Raw genomic sequence first — 17,095 nt, 5'->3', positions numbered from 1 at the left:
CTCCATGTCTGGTGCTTCAAAGGTGAGACATGAACACAGACCTCACCTCCCTGTCACCACAGATAAACAAATCTCAGCTGTTCCATCATTTCAATGATTAGGGACATTTCTTTGTAAATGACATCACTATATTGGTTGTTTTATTGTTTTCATACTCTATTATGCAAACATTTCAGCGGACCGAAACTCTGCTATAACTATGATATTTAAAGGTCGGGGCACAGATCAGATCACCTTCCAGCTCCCTCAATTTAAAAAAAAATCACAAAACAAGACTAGGTCAAAGCCTAGTATATGTCTGGACTGCCTATGGTCGAATCCTGAATTTATAACCGTGACGTTGCCTGACAAAATCACCAAACACATCAGTTAAAGAAAGGGTTAGGGTTAAAATGTCATGACTGGACTATAAAGTGATTTTTACTATAGCACATGAGAATAATTTGACAGAGGTCTGCAAACAACAGATAAGAAACTAGCTAGCCATCTACATGCATGTCTGATGCTTTCAGGCTGTTGGATGGTGCAGCAGTAAGACTCTCTTCAGTCCAAACTGCCTAAAATTCCTCAGGAGCCTGAAACACATTTCTTGTCTGTCCTGTTTCTTTGTCTAGGAGGACATCAATGGCAGGCTAGAGAACATCACTTATATGTAAGTTTTATGTAAGATTTTTCTATTTTTCTATTTACCACATTAAGGTTTTGATTGATGTGTTTATCATAGAGCTTTCTCTGTTTCTGCTCTGACAGGTAAAAGGTGCACACCAAGTCTGGCTAACCTTGTTATCTGTTCCAACTCGGTGTCAGACTGTGAGCAAAACTACAGTGTTTTGTTGATTCCTTTCCAACGAGGGATTTTTATTCACAGGTTTTGCTTCTATATCCAGTCTGACTTCATAATAGCAGTGACAGTTGCCTCTCCAACTTTGTTTCTTGATCTTACAGAGATTTTGGTGGTTTAGCTACTACATTTAATATTGAAATTTAAAAGAATATTGTTTTGTCAGTGAGAACATAATGAGGACACAATTTGCTCACAATTTATTTGTGTGTGTCTGAAATTTGTAGGCTGAAGATCACCTCCAATCTGTTGAAGAACTCTGACTCTAACTCAAGTCTAAAGTAAAAAAATTATTGTAATTATTGTCACCATGAAAATGAATGTTCAGGGATGAAGGCCTTTGTTGATGTAAGTACAGTATATGATTTCCACTTTGTTTGCCCTCCACAATTAAATGCTTAATTCTTAGAACTGGGTCATAAAAGTATATCAATCAAATTAGAATTCTTTGTTTCTTCTACACACAGTAGCTCGATACCACCACAACATGCACCCCATGCCTGATTCCAGATTTTTCAAAATATCCTGATATTAGATACCAGGAGTGTAGCACAAATCTCTGGGCCCAATACATAAGCAAAGTTAAACAGGCTTAGGCCTCTGTGACACAGTGTAATTCTGTGTGGAGGGTCTCTTCATTAAAGGCAGGGTACAAATACATCGTCTTCAGGACGCCCTTGCCTTTCTCTGACAGAAACAGGAAAATCGTTGTTACCCACAATATTAAAGAAAGCATGTTGTTATTAAATAAATATTCATCTCAAATAAAATTTTACAGATAGCACTGACAAACGTGATGCATAGGCAGAGACATGGCACTCATTACATACATGGTAAACTTCTGAAAGGACAATTATTCATTGAATAAATAAAAACTCTCTCCCGTGCTTCCTTGGTCACATTTCTTTTTAGTTGAAAATGTTTAGTTTGCCATCTCAGTCTGATTGTATCCCTGTTTTTTCCCATAGTTTCTCAAATTATTGCAACATAGGAAATTAAGTCAAATCAAAACACATGTACCATTTTCTCGGGTACACAATGACATGTTCGTTCTAAGATACAGTAAAACCTCAAATTTTGTTATGAGTGCACTGAAATAGTCTTAAGGCAACTTATTACTCATTTGTAGGTATGTGGCAGGGCAGGGGCAGGGTGTGACTACAGTTAGATCAGGAGATTTCTTCCTGCTTCATGATGACGTTGTGTACCAGGGTGGGTACCAGGGTGGCATAGACTGTATATATAAAAACAGTCTATGGTCATGTCACATTCAGCACACAAACCTCAGGTCAGAGAAAAGCAGAAAAAAGCCCCAGTGTCTGGAAAATTATGGCAGAAAATCAACTACTGCAGCCCGGTCATGTCAACAGGTAACTACTTTTTGTTTCATTCAACATGAGAGACACATCCACCAGGAGGAAGTAAAGACAGGCTCTGAGACAGACTGGACACACTGGTGCAGTATCCTCTGTCCAGTCCACAAGCTGGTGGTTTTCCCCACAGTTTGTTAAATTTGCCTCGTTAATTTACTCGTTATATGCTCGTTATATACTCCTCGTTAATCTACATAAAGCTAGCTTGATAAATGACACAAGCATGTGTTGAAGAATTTGGCTTCTTTACTTGACTAAAATGTGAAATTGTGTTATATTAGTTTCCTTTAGTAGGAAAGCTGAATTTTAATGTTGTCGAGAGCCGAAGTGGGAACAAATTAACAGCTTGATACAGTAATGTTGGTTTGGTAGTTTAATCTATAAAGCGTCATGCTTAAATGCTAATTAAACGTTTTGTATTTTGAACAAAATGTGGATCAAATGATTTGTTTGTTAAATCTTACAATATACTACAGTACAATATATTAAGTATAGTAGGCTACAAGTATACTTGGGTAAGGATTCATTGTCCATATATATTTTTGCCTACAACAGGTGGTTCCACAAGCCAAAAACACTGAAACAGTGATGTTTCATACAGGTCTTTTAGGTGACTCAGTGTTCAGCAGGGTTTTTACTTTAGCCTAAGTTAGAAGTCAAAGAGTCACTGGGCATGGTGCCAAAACTAAGCCAAGCCAAGATTAAGTTTTGTTTCTTTGTTTGTTTTTTTTGTGCACAATCCTCAAAGAACAGCTACAATTTCAGCTTGTTCCCCTGCTGCCTGTAAGGGTGGCTGACTGTAAACTAGGATATTGGAGCTTCTGCTGAAAATTATGCACACAAACCTTCTTCCCTAAAGATTACTCTATAGCTCCCATGTTGAATACCACACTCCACTCTCTCGTTGCTTTAAATTCAATATGCTAATGAGTGAAAATGCCTGGACTAAAAACAGAAATTTCAGCAAGTATGAGGAGGAGGTTCTGCTCTGGGAGTTAGAGTCCAAGAAAAAAAAATGCTATGTGAATCAATTTGAGGAGGACTTGTTTTGACACTTGTTCTGACAGGTTCTGAAACCAGTTCCTAATGTTGGTAGTTAATCATTAGAAACATGCGTACACCAGGCATGAAGCTGGCATGGAGGAACGCAACTTCTTCCAGTCTTGATACATCTGAATGCCAGCTTGAAAGATGGCGTATGCGAGGTGTTTGTGTTGTACACAACGTTTGTACATGAAGCCCCAGGTGATACAAGTTGAAATTTAGGAACACAGATGGACTTAATGCTCAAAAATGGCATGTGAGCTGTGAGTTAACTTAAGGATTGAGTTTTCTTTTAGATCACAAAACTACATCCTCTCTCTGATGTCCTCTCTTTGTGTGTTTCCATTTATTGGCACAACCAGGATTAGAGAACACCACCTGGAAGAGCACTTCATGGCTGTAGCCTTCCTGACAGCCCAAAGGAGCAAAGACCCAAACACAAAGGTGTGTGTGTTTGCATGTGTATCAAGGCTGTAACAATTACATACATCACAGTGACGTAAAGTATCGAATTCATTTTGAACTAAACATTTTTGTTAATAAATCACAGATGGGGGAGGCAACAGACCACTGGAATAGCATACGTATAGCAGGCAAAGGTCCAGAGGCAGGCGTGCTGGTGTACCTTTCTGACCTCATTCATTCATTCATTCATTCATTCATTCATTCATTCATTCATTCAAGTCCTCATTCAAATATAGGTATAAGTATAAAAGTATAATAATTGTCCTTGACATTTGTTTTCCATTGAAGTTTCTCAGGTTCTCTAAGATGCCTATCCTTTTAGGTTCTCTAATATGCATGAAGTTTGAACGTGTATCAAGTGAGAAGTTTTTCTAGGCCTCTCTCTTGTATAGGAAATGGGGTTCTCACATATACACTGAACAAAAATAAAAATGCAACACTTTTGTGTCGCTCCCATTTTTCATTAGTCAGAATAAAAGATCTAGGACTTTGTCTAAGCACACAAAAGGCTTATTTCCCTTAAATGTTGTTCAGAAATGTGTTTAAATCCATGTTATCCTTTACCAGGATGATCCATCCATCGGACAAGTAAGGCATATCAAGATGCTGATTTCACAGCATGATTATTGCACAGGTGTGCCGTGGGCTGGTCACAGTGAAATTAAAATGTGCGGTTTTATTTTGAAAAAAATTTTTATTAGCCACTGAACTATAGATTTCACACAAGTTCCAGATGTGATTTTTTTGTGAGCCATGGATCAGAAAACAAGACCTCACAGACAATCTCATCACGGTATCTCTGTGCATTCAAATTGCCATCTGTGAAATGCACCAGTGTGCATTGTCCATAGCTTATGCATGCCCATATCATAACCCCACCACCACCATGGGGCTTCACCACAAGGAAACCTCTTGACCCCACGATGCCATACACGCTGTCTGCCATCTACCTGGGGAAAGTATCTGTGCATTTACCCACTCAAGTCGGTTAAAACAACAAACTGCAGACAGAACAAGAACCTGGTGAGGATGAGCATGTGCATAAGCTTCCCAGAGGCAGTCTCTGACAGTTTGTGCAGAATTTCTTTGATTATGAAAACCAACTGTTCTATCAGCTGATTGGGTGGCTGGCGAAGGAGCTGGATGTGGAGGTCCTGGACTGCCTGTGGTTGTGAGGCCAGTTGGACGTATTGCCAAATTCTCAGAAACGGCATTGGAGACACTTTATGGTATTGAAATGACCATTTATTTCATTTACTGGACATGTCAATTGCACGTTCCCTCAAAATGTGCAACATCTGTGCCATTGTGTTGTGTGGGCAGTGTTGGGCGGTAACGCATTACTCAATAATGAATTACTGTAATATTATTACTTTCCCTAGTAACAAGTAGTGTAAGGGATTGCAACTTGTAAAACAGTAATAATATTATCCTATCAGCACTGTTTGAGAAGCTGCTGGGAGGCATAATCATTATTTCACTTCTGAATATCTGGACCCTGTATATATGTCGGGGCTTAAATAACAAAACAGGAATCTATGGTATGACCCTAAACGTGCAATGTTTCATATTTTTTGTAAAGTGAAAGTTATACAGTTATCACGAGTAATATAACTAAGTACTTTTGATATGAAGTAGTAAGTAATGTTATTACTTCTAAAGGAATAATAAGTAAAAAAGGAACTTATAACTCCTCCTGCCCAACACTGGTTGTGTGATGAAACTCCACATTTCAAAGTTGCCTTATATTGTGACCAGCCCATGACACACCTGTACAATAATCCTGCTGTGTAATCAGCACCATGATATGCCCACCAGTCACCTGTCAACAAAGCTTAAGAAAAATAAGCTTTCTGTGTGTGTAAAAAAAATCTTTTATTTCAATTAAAACGACAAAAGTAGTAAAAACTAAAGAATTGTGCTTATATTTTTGTTCACTATAGATCCTAATCTGTATTTACACACAAATCCCATGATTTACGCTTCCATGACGACATAATTGGAAGATGTTTTTATTACATTCAGTAGGTTAGTTGAGCAGCTCAGGAGAGATGCCCAGAAAGGCCCATAAACTCTTAAAACAGTCATTATTGCAAGCAAACTAAATTCCACACAGACCAGCACTTTCAATATCTAGCATTAAGACAAAGTATGTGTATGTGTAGAAGACCACACAACAAGCAGAAACCTCCAAACCTTTAGTGTGTGAGATACTACTGAAGGTGTTGTTTTTGATACACTGTGGAACCTCTGTCAATCTGTGCAGGTTGGTGCGTGTATAGTGAACCAGGAGGATAAGATTGTTGGCATTGGTTACAATGAAATGCCCAATGGATGTGAGGGCAAGCTACCATGGTCGCGCACTGCTGATAACCAACTTGACACCAAATACCCTTATGGTGAGAATGCATATGCATACACACTCTTTTAATTTTGCTTTCATTTTTGGGAAATCTGTAATCATTCTGTTTTTTTTTTCTAAAATCAAACAGTTTGAAAAAATGTGCATATAAAACAAGACAACAAAGTGCTCTAAGTTTTAACTACCACAGCATAGAGCTCCATGTATTCATGTGGAACTGTGGGGTGTGTTTTCTGAAATGAACATAATTCAATTTATTTTCAGGCATTTGTTTGTGACTAATTCATTAGCTGGTCATACTGCTACTATGCTGTCTTTCTGGACTCATAACAGCTCTCTCTCTATTTCTTTCTGTCTCATTTTTTGATTTTTTCTTTTTATTTCATAACTGACACTAAATAAGACAAAAACATTAAAAGCCATATCAGTGACCTCTTGATGTTGCAGTGTTTTTACAATCCTCAATATTAACATGAACAAAACAAGCAATTTACTGATGATTGTCTTTTTTCCTGAGCCTCACCACGAGTGTGGTTAAAATGTAATTGTTCCCTGAGTGTGGTGCTAGAAATCTGATCTCAGACATTTGGAGGAGTGTTTGGCGCTCTACTGAGTGCCATTCTAGTAGAACTTAAAACAAGAAAACATGCAGCGTCTTGTATTGACTGGGGACCATTTCATACTCTGTCTCACAGTGTGCCATGCAGAGCTGAATGCCATTATGAACAAGAACAGCGCTGATGTGAGAGGCTGCACCATGTACGTGTCCTTGTTCCCCTGCAACGAGTGTGCTAAGATCATCACCCAGGCAGGTGGGTGTTGACAACACACACACTTACATTGCAGTCAAGTCAAGTCAAGTCATATTTTATTCATACAGTGCCAAATCACAACAGAAGTAATTTCAAGGCACTTTCCAAATGGAGGAGGTCTAGACCTTCTCAGTCAGTAATAAATATTGGTAAACCGATAGTGATTTTTGAACGTTGATAATGATATTTTAAATTAATGATATTTATTCTTACGTTTTTTAACTGCTATTACTAAATGATGGCGCTAACTGCATATCTATATTTTGTGATGATGTTCAGCATCTAAAACTTGGGAACTTTGTAGGTAAAACTAGTTCAATTTAAAATATTTAGAATTAATAGTACCTCTGATAATAACAGAGTTGTATGGGCAGATCTCATTATAGTCAATGATGATCTATCACTGCTTGGAAGCAGTAATACAAACACTCATTTGTGTCCTTGGGAAGGACCTGGGAAATGTTAGCATGCTGCTGCTGTTGTGTGTTTTCATACTTGAGTATTTTACAGTTTATTTTGATGATTAATCAAGAAATCAGCTGTAATTGTGTAATTGTGACCAGGACAGTGCTTTCAGAAAGACAAGATGCTTTTGAGCACAAGAAACAAAATCTAAATCATGCACCTTCACTGTATTGGGGTGTCAACACAAATCTGGAAACCTGGGTAACCTGGGGGTAGCAAGCACTATCGGTCTCGGAGGCCACTGTCTCTTGGGAACCTTCAACACAGCAGAAATTGTTCTTGTAGCCTTTCCCAGATCTGCAACATACCAAAATGTGAAAAGTGAAGGCGTCTGAAGGTTTTCCAATTGCACTGTATGTATTTAATATGCATAAATGTTAGAACCAACATGTGATGTATATGATTGCCTCAGCTGCTGGAATGTCAGCATGAGGAATAATCCTTCTATAGTCCAAGTATGATTTACACACACAGGAAAGTTGACCTCTGCACTTAACCCATACATAAGTACTGAAGAGACTGAACACACACACACACACACACACACACACACACACATACAGACAGTAGGACCAGTGAGCAGTAAGAAGACTAATTGTCTTTACTGAGCTCTTTTGCCTTCTGCGTCCCTTCATTATCCCTCCCTCCGTCCAGGTATTAAGGACGTGGTCTATTTTTCTGACAAGTACCATGACGACTGGCGCACAATCGCCTCCAGACGGCTGCTCGACAAGGCAGGCATATACCACAGGTGAGTTGCAAGTTTTCTCTAGCATAATCATAATTTCCTGCAATTTGGACACGCCACACATTTAGTATTAATAAACTCTGAATAAACTAACAACTACAGATGATAACAGCAAAGTAAAGAAACATTTTGATTTTGGGACAGTTTACATTCACTTTGACATGCTGAAAATAGTTTTTCGAGATGGTTCTGGGAAGGTGATGAAAAAAGTCAGAGAGAGAAGCTATTACATGTTGGGACAAGTTGTAAAAAGCAGCAATGTCTATGGTTTTTTATGTTTTTTTTCTCTTCTTTGTCTTGTTCCCTTTCTCTCTCTCACACACATTTCTTCCTGTTGACAACTTGCCCAGACCTTGTGAAAATTTATCAGGGGACAGATGAAAGTGTCACTTGTTTTTATTTGGTGTTTTCTGTGTGTCCTCATACATGTGCATTCCTCACTGATGTGTGTGCTTTTTTTTTTTCCTCTATGTTTTGGCAGGCAGTACAATTGCAAGAAGACTACGATTGAGATTGATTTCATTTCCATTAACAACCCTGGAAATGCTGGTGCAGCCGAGTGAAAATGCAAACAGCTGACCTTGGGAGCTGCTGAACGAAGCAGGGAGGCAGAGGAAGACACCTCTTTTCTGTCTTTTATGTCTTCTTGCTCCCTGCTTTGTCCAAGGGAAAACTCAAGGATATCCTGACTTTGGCGTCTTTTGATATTTTGATTTAACTGGATATTCAAGGTAGTTTAATCTGAGCTTTCACCCTTTTTGGCTGACTGATGTGGAAGGTCTTTCTATGCTGAGTTTATTTGTCTTTCTTTCCTTTAAAATTTCCTTTGGGTTTAGTAATACACAAGAATTTTGAACACACTATCTTGAGCGTTTGATTTTAAACTCTTTTGTGTGAAACAATCCTGATACAGATTTTACTTTTACCATGAGTGAATTTTGTTATACTGCTGATTTGTTATTAAAACAGTTGTGTTCTGAAAGTGATGCAGCCTTCAGCTGGACAGAGAAAGTTTCTGCGATTGGAATGTGTTATTGTAAAATGCCTTTCTATTTTCAGTTGTAGTTACAACTATTGGTGACTCCATGGATTGCAGGGTTTCTGTCAGAAAAGTTGTTTTGCTCTGGTGGCAGGAGTTGTATAAATGCATGTACCGTACTCAATAAATCATAATGACAAAGTGAAAATGTGTTTTTAGAAATGTTTGGTAATTTGATAAAAATCAAAAACTGAAACATTTTACAATAGTATTCAGACCCTTAATTCAGTACTTTGTAGGAGCTCCTTTGGCAGCAGTCTTCTTGGGTAAATCTCTAAGAGCTCCGCCAGATAAGACGGGAAGCATCTGTGAACAGCCGTCTTCTGTCTCTCCACAGATGTTTTACAGGGTTTAAGATGGGCCTCGGCTGGGCCACTCAAGGACAGTCAGACCAAAGCCTGAAGCTGCTACACAATTAACTCCCATCACCATGTTCAGTATATATTGGTCCAAGACAACACAGTATATACTGAACATGGTCAGCTCAGTTCAAGTCAGTTCACCTTTAAATGCTCTTGCATTGGTTCTGATTATTTTAAAATGAATGCACCATACCTGAGCCTAATCAGAGCTTTTATTTGAAAGGAGTGTGATTTGCAGCTGCTTATTAAGTTGTCCATGTGCATGTTTTTATAATACATAGGTTTAACAAGATGATATGGCTGTAGAAGGAAGAATCTACAGCCATCACCTCTGTAGGTTTGCACTCAGGCATAGAAATCAGACAAGAGGTGAGCACCAAGTTTATCTCTTTCCAGGTTAAAAAGTTTGTAGAACTAGGTTAGCAGCCAACCTCCATCGCTAGCTGTAGTCCTGAGGTCTCTAGTTTCTATTTGCTTCACCAAGAGCATAAGAGGTGAGCTGGTCACTGCTACATTACACACCACATAATCAGAACCATGAATAAAGTGATGAGATGAGATAATATATCCAGTATACTCATTTAACAACTAAATGTCAAAATGTACCCTGACCTTTTTGCATAGCTGCATTCTAAGTTTGGCCACTGAAATAAAGAGAGTGAGAGGCAGATATTACACAGACACAGCAGTGCATTCTATTTCACCCACTTCCTAAGGGAAGTGACAAGCAGACTGAGGAGAAGATGGTTCCAGGTAATCTTTATTATCCCCGATGGGCAATTACGGTAGTTGCACAGCCAGCAGTACAGTACATAGATAAATACAGTAATCACACACTCAAACAATTTACACAATAATTTAAGATGGAGGTGACAAAAGTGAGCAGGAGAGAGAGAGAGGGACTTTGAGTGAGGAAAAAGCATATGCAAAGGAAATAATCTAAACAAGCAGCAATGGAGTGCAAAAAGCATTCAGCCCCCTCAGTTCCTCCGTCTTGTGTTCACATCTTTATAAGTTTGTATGTTTGTATTTCTGTAAGACTACAGTGGGTCAGATTCTGGGCATGTAGTTTGCCAGTTTCATTCTCATTCATAAAGAAAGAAAGAAAATGGTCAGAAGTGTCACAACCTATATGACTAGTCAGAGGGATGCAGCTGAGATGAGGCTGCATGGGTGAGCGAGAGAGCACTAAAGTCTTAACCTCTCAGTCTCAGCCTGACTGAGTTTGTTGTTGTGACAAAGTTCAAGAACAAGAGGAAGACATGCAGTTCTGAGAGAGAAAAGAACAGAAAGAGCAGAGGTGAGGAGTCTTTACCTTCTCAACATTTGTGTTGCAGGAGAGCTCAACTCAACAGTTTTTAAATTACTTCAACCAAACATTATAAATGTTCATTCAGAAACATTCAAAATGCAATTGATTGTGTCTTCCGAGCACTGTTTCTCTTTCCTTTTGACTCCCATGATCACCCTCACATCAGGAGCCAGCCACAAAAGTCTGTAAAGTTTCCCAACTGTATCTTGTACAGTTGTGATGCTATGCTGGTCACAAAATCTGTCCACAGACATACACTGTCGGGGTTGGTGGCCGTGGGAAATTCTTTTGCCTGAACACCCTGGGAGAAGGCAAACAGCAGAGGATAGTCAGAAATCCAGATTCATCAGACCAGGCTCTGTTCCTCTAGTTTTCAACTGCCCAGGGTTGGTGAGTCTGTATGCACTGCAGCCTCAGGTTTCTGTTCTTGGCTGATTCAGGTGGAACCTGATGTGGTCTCTGCTGTTGTAGTTCATCAAGGTTTGATGAGTTGTGTTCTGTGATGTTTTTCCTCTCACCACAGTTGCTCAGAGGAGATCTGAGTTACTGTAGCCTTTCTGCTAACACAATGTCTTAAAATACACCAATGACACTGATTACTGATACTTAGCAGTTATCACAACACAAATTGAATTCAAATCTATTTAAAACAGACTTTGCTGAACGTGCCCCTACGTCACGGCTGAGGAGTACCTAAGTTCACTTACCCAAGTACTGTTTTGAAGCTTATACTTTAGTATTTCCAGTTAATGCTATTTATTCTGCACCTCAGCAAGAATGATACACTCACCAAGCAACACCTGTGTATTCATGCAATTATCCACAGTAAAATCATCCAGTTGTCTGAAACTGGATGATTTTATAGACCTTGTAAAAGCACAGGGAATGAGGAGGAGTGGTTTTAGAACTGACCAAACAGGCCATAGAGATCAGTAAGAAACAAAAGCACAAATCAAAGTTTCTTGTTTTGTTCAGTTCATGGTCCATTCCAATGGTGGTGGTGTAGTAATAGTAATAATAGTGGTATAGGTAATAGTATGTGAACACTAAATTTTTATATATTTATATACATATAAATATTTTTGTCTGAAGCAAATGCAAGTGTATATATAAAAACAAACAAAATAATCCAAACAGAAAATCAGTCAGTTTTTTTTTGTGTGTGTCTTAGACAAAGTCCACAGCAGTTCTACAAGAGTTCCATTCAGTGGCTGCAGCCACAACAGATCAGACAGACAAGGCTCATAGAGGTGTACAACCCGGAGTGACACAGCGTAGGATGGATGTTGTTAGCACTGTCGACTAGCTTGGGGTACTGCTCTATGGACAAGACGTAGTAGCCATCATAACCCAAAACCTTCCCGCTGCTCAGCAGCTTCCTCCCTGTCTCTCACACGCTGCTGTTCACGGGCCCAGGCACTTGACAGCGCCCTCTGCCTCGCATGCTCCAGGATTCGTGCTTTCTCTTCATCCAATGTTGTCCCATAATGCACGTGGACAGTCAGCGCACCATACTGCAGCTCCACATCAGCAAAGCGTTGTGTTCTCCCATTCATCACTGTTGTAGACTAGGACACTGTGACATTCACACCATTTTACAGTGACTTCCTGCCTGAGGTGAGCCGCAGTGCACTGAGGTCATTTTCAGGCAGGCTGGTCTTGATGAAGTAGTGTGTGTCCTTTTCAGAAAAAAGACTTTGCAGCCTTGATTGGATTGAGAAGTTGAAGACAATAACATTCATTATACTGGTCCATCAACATTAGTGAATGACTTTTTGTTAAGGGAGTTACTGAAGCTGTAGTATGTCACCTGCTGTAGGCTGAAACAAGTTGAAAATAACAAAGATTGCCTATGGAGGTTGTAGTTATTGTGCTTTTCTTTTTGTCAAGTTGTATCAACTTCCTTGTGTCCCAGTAACACATGTTCTGTGGCCTATTACTGGTTCTTCCTTTAAAATGGTTGAATTAGCCATTTTAAACCCAGGGTTTTCAACCCAGAGGTTGAAAATCACTGCCCTGAGAAAACAGTAACAAGGAACAAGACCTACAGTTACAGCATCTCACCATGTGAGGGAGTTGTAAGGCAATGAGGAGTCACAGGTATCTTTTCAAAAAGAGGGTTTATTTACTCCAAATTAACAAACTTCAAATCACAAAAAATGAACCAAAACAGTCTGGGTCCATAAAAGAGGTCAAAGTAACAAAACTAACTGCAAAATAACCTAGAGCCAAGCTCAACCTAACTCTACTGACCTCCAGACAAAGAACACAAGGGAACATATATATTGGCTGATCAGACCGGCTGAGACACACAGGGGGAAAACATAAAAACTAACAATTTAACTAACAAATAAACAAACAGGACAGTCGGTCTCAAGCTTAACACAATATCTAATAACCCTGCACAACAAAAAGAAATACCCTACTATCAAACTAAGGTCTAAATAAGTAAATAATCAAACATAACAACTCCAACCCCCCTAACTAATGAATTCTATAGACTGTTCAGAATCATATTCACAGCATCTTGTTATTTTTTTAGTAGTTTCGTTTCTTTTAGTTTATATATCTCCTTGCAATTTCATGTAGTATCTGCTGTTGGTTTGTATTTTTTTTATCTGTGGGTGCATTTTATTGTTAAGTCTGAGACCACCTTCTCATCCTGGTGAACCCACTGTATGTATATTACACCTTCTTCTGTTTCTGCTTCTGTTTCCACATAAACACAAAACAGCTGCGAACAAGTGTGAACAAGCCGATATGATATTTACTATTATACACAGCCACTGTATGTGTGTTTGTGTACATGTGTGGGTTTGGCCAATCAACACACTAGCTTGTGAATTTCCCTGTGAGAAAGGCCATCACCACACTCAACTGTACAAATGAGTCCAGTACATTCACACTTGAATCAACACTCACTCAGTCCAAGTCTCCCTCGTTTTCTTCAGCTTCAGTACAGTCTTTGTGTAAAAGCGTGATAACCTGTCCACCAAACAAGTGTAGGGGCAGAGAAGGCATGAATGATTGGTTAGGCTGGATGACTCTTTATTGTCTTCTCTCCTCATTTTCTTTCTCATTATTCTCACTCCATTTCCTCTTTCGCCTTCATTTCCTGATTTTCTTTTTTCTGTGGATGTCAGGTTGTCCTGACATCAGCAGCTTATTTCCTTCTCAATTTTAGTTTGTAGTTTTCAGCTTGATTTTGGTCCATAAATTTCTTCTCCATTTCATATCTTTTTCCTCTTGACTGTTTTTCTATTTTGCATGTACAAAATGATTATTATTATTCCTTTCCTAATGTTCTCATTGTGTAATTATGCATGAAGCAGAATAGCAGATTAGGGCTTGTAGGTTGTAAGTCGTTGCTTCTAAGTCATCTATTATGTATTCAACCTTTATATCTAATAGTATTTAAAATACATACAGGCAGGTCATCCCACAGCTGGCTCTTCTTCATCTCCAGTGATGGCTGTGTCAGGTCAAACTTAGGAATAGGGAATCCTGGGATTGTGTTGTGGAGATGGAAGCCAAATGTGGCCAACCAGATATTGACATCTACAAAGACATAGAGCAGTGGGCGTGGATGAGAGAAAATGAGTTCAAGCATACTGAACAGAGACACCAGAAGAACATATTGTAATTGTAAAAACTTTGTGTATTTCTTATAATAAGCTCAAACAAACTCTGACTGAAATGCTGGATCATTTCAAGTCTCTGTTATAAGTTTACCTCCTGGCAGATGGAAAAGAAAAGACTTTGGCACCTGTTGCACCTAAATCACCCTGCTGTTCACTCTAAATTCAGTTTTCACTTTCTGGCAATGAAGCAAAAGCAATAAACTCTGCGGGACACAAACATATATTTGTTTTCATTTGTGGTTATCCCACATGCTACATTTTTAAGAGTTCATGAAACAACTTCATTGTTCACTGATGAAATACAACAGAAAACTTTGGTTTCATGTTTCACTAAATAACATTATACTACAAATGGCCCTGTGCAACAATAAACCTTATGAGTATAATAATAATTATGATCGTGAGTTTTATTATTGCTATTGCATTCTATATCTCCACTTGTGATAACAGGAGGGCGATAAATAATGATGCCACTATTACTATTAATTATTGTGGGTCCTGCTGCAGAGGATTCACTAACCACATCACATTATGTCATCACTCTGTTACAGGTTCCCTGACCTGTCAGGCATTTAAAGTAACAAAAGGATTTTGCAACAGTATTTTTATATGATGTGGGACTGCTGGGACAGACAACCCACCTCTTCCTCTCTAACTGGCATGTTGTACATTCACCACGTTTATCCTGTGATCAGTGCAGGGGAACCTCCTCCACACAAATAAAAAGATGACAGTGAAATCCAAAAGTGACTCATAAACAACAGTGAGTGAAAGCTGCGTCAGGAGAAAGCTAAACTCAGTGTTCTGCCTGTCTGTGGCTGGAGGTGTATTTGAGTTTGGGGAAAAAAAAATACTTACTTTCACCCACTTTCCTTGTCTAATTTGACCAAACACATGATGTTAGATGTGATATCACCATATTTTAATGACTGTAGCTACCTGCAGATCATAGTAGAAGGATGTGATCTCTGAGCTGGAGTGATTATAGACATGGGTGATCCTGGAAGTTTAGATCGGCCCAGACTGTTTCTAGATGCCACACGCTGACCCAGACCATCCTAACGGTACTGGATGGTCCAACTGGCTGCTTTACTGTAGACATGAACTAGAAGACCTGAATTACAAATGGTAAAATGGAAGGAAAGGATGTGAAGAATGACAGAACAACAAGTGATGACACCAAAGCTTTCAATGGGATTGTGACATTTTACCATAAACAATAACTATCGGAAAATGTTGTATATGGTATAATCACATTCAAATTCTACACACGGTGGTGTTAAGTCAATATCAGATCAAATGAAGTAAAACTAGGGTTGAGCAAACTTTTCATTTTCATTTTTCATGATTCATTCATTATTCACTCCAGTAAATCATTGTGATCGCAGGTGAAGTAAAACCATGCAAATCTTTTGTGTCAAGTTCAACTTACTTCAAAGTTCATGCTGTTTACCAATATCAAGCTATCTTGACCATGGAGGGAGCAGAGAACCAGAGAGCAAAATGGAGGAATGTGTTGAAAAATGGACTTGCACTTATAGTCTTACTGACCACTCAAAGTGATTTTACAATACTTGCCAAATTCACCCATTCACTCATACCCACACATGCACTTGTATACTCATGGGTCAGCCATTAGGGGCAATGTGGGGTTCAGTATTTTGCCTAAGGACACTTCGACACACAGCCTGGAGGAGCCAGGGATCAAACCACCAACCTTCTAATTAGTGAACGACCTGCTCTACCTCCTGAGCCACAGCCATTCTTAGCTTGCTAGCATCCATCATCCACTGGAATCTAAGAGTGGTGTTTATACAGTTTTGAGAAAGGAGTTAATAGTAGAAATACCATTATCATTGTTGTCCTATTAATGACAAGTGACCTAACTTAATAACTGATGGTTAGGGTGAGACTGAGACTCAGCGGTGCTTGCAGCTGGCAGTAATTCACCATGCAGCTCTGCTGGTCACTACACAACCAAGCTTCTAACCCCTCATAAGGATGATGAACCTTGCTGTGCCACTCTCTGATGTGATTGGGCTGTTTGACTAACCAAAGACAGTACAAAATACTAATTTCCACCGTTAGAGTTGTATCCAAAAATCTCAGCTCCTCTCTGTCTCAGGAAACCGTCTTCATCCAGCCTGTACTGAACATCTCCAAGATGAGTGATTCTGTCCCCCAGATTGTAGCGTAGAGGGGTTAACTGACCACTGTTCCCAGGGTTCAGCAAATGCAGGTTCCCATTCAGATCATACTTATACCTGAAAGGCCACAAAATGATACTATCAGCATTTGGCATCATCAAATGATGGTGCTTTTATCAGTTTAATTTTATAATCCCACCTCCAGACCATCTTCTCGTTGAGGGAGACCTTCTGCAGCTGTCCATCCACGTCACACTCATAACCATATCCGGTTGTGTTGGCAAACGGTCCAATGTTGATCTCACGCTTGCTGACACGGCCCATGTTGTCGCACTGAATGGTGATCCAGTACATCAGAGACCTGAAGATCTCATACTGGATCTCCTTGATGTGGCCATGTTGGCCAAAGTGTTGATCTGAGACAGAGGGAAGTTCAGGAATTTGACACTCTACTTCCTCCACTGACAAAAAGCCATGCTGATCA

The 17,095-nt window shown here is 39.3% G+C and overlaps 1 protein-coding gene across 2 annotated transcripts; it reads left to right on the top strand.

Annotated features, from left to right (window-relative positions):
* The first annotated feature begins 2,043 nt into the window (after positions 1 to 2,043).
* Positions 2,044 to 9,297, top strand: LOC139634457 (deoxycytidylate deaminase-like). 2 transcript variants are annotated; one of them, XM_071500921.1, is made up of 7 exons: positions 2,044 to 2,211; positions 3,621 to 3,702; positions 5,990 to 6,122; positions 6,781 to 6,897; positions 8,017 to 8,113; positions 8,592 to 8,703; positions 8,769 to 9,297. In XM_071500921.1, exons 1-6 carry the CDS (start codon positions 2,171 to 2,173, stop codon positions 8,671 to 8,673), a joined length of 552 nt encoding a protein of 183 aa, XP_071357022.1. In that variant the 5' UTR covers positions 2,044 to 2,170; the 3' UTR covers positions 8,674 to 8,703; positions 8,769 to 9,297. The 2 variants fall into 2 exon arrangements, with proteins under 2 accessions (XP_071357022.1, XP_071357021.1); XM_071500920.1 differs by having other exon boundaries at positions 2,045 to 2,211; positions 8,592 to 9,297.
* The last annotated feature ends 7,798 nt before the right edge of the window (positions 9,298 to 17,095 follow it).

This window comes from Trachinotus anak, unplaced genomic scaffold (genome assembly GCF_046630095.1).
Source record: "Trachinotus anak isolate AG129_WGS33_773 ecotype Australia unplaced genomic scaffold, CSIRO_AGI_Tana_v1 ptg000016l, whole genome shotgun sequence".
NCBI classification, from domain to species: domain Eukaryota; kingdom Metazoa; phylum Chordata; class Actinopteri; order Carangiformes; family Carangidae; genus Trachinotus; species Trachinotus anak.
This window is presented reverse-complemented; position numbering and strand designations above follow the sequence as displayed.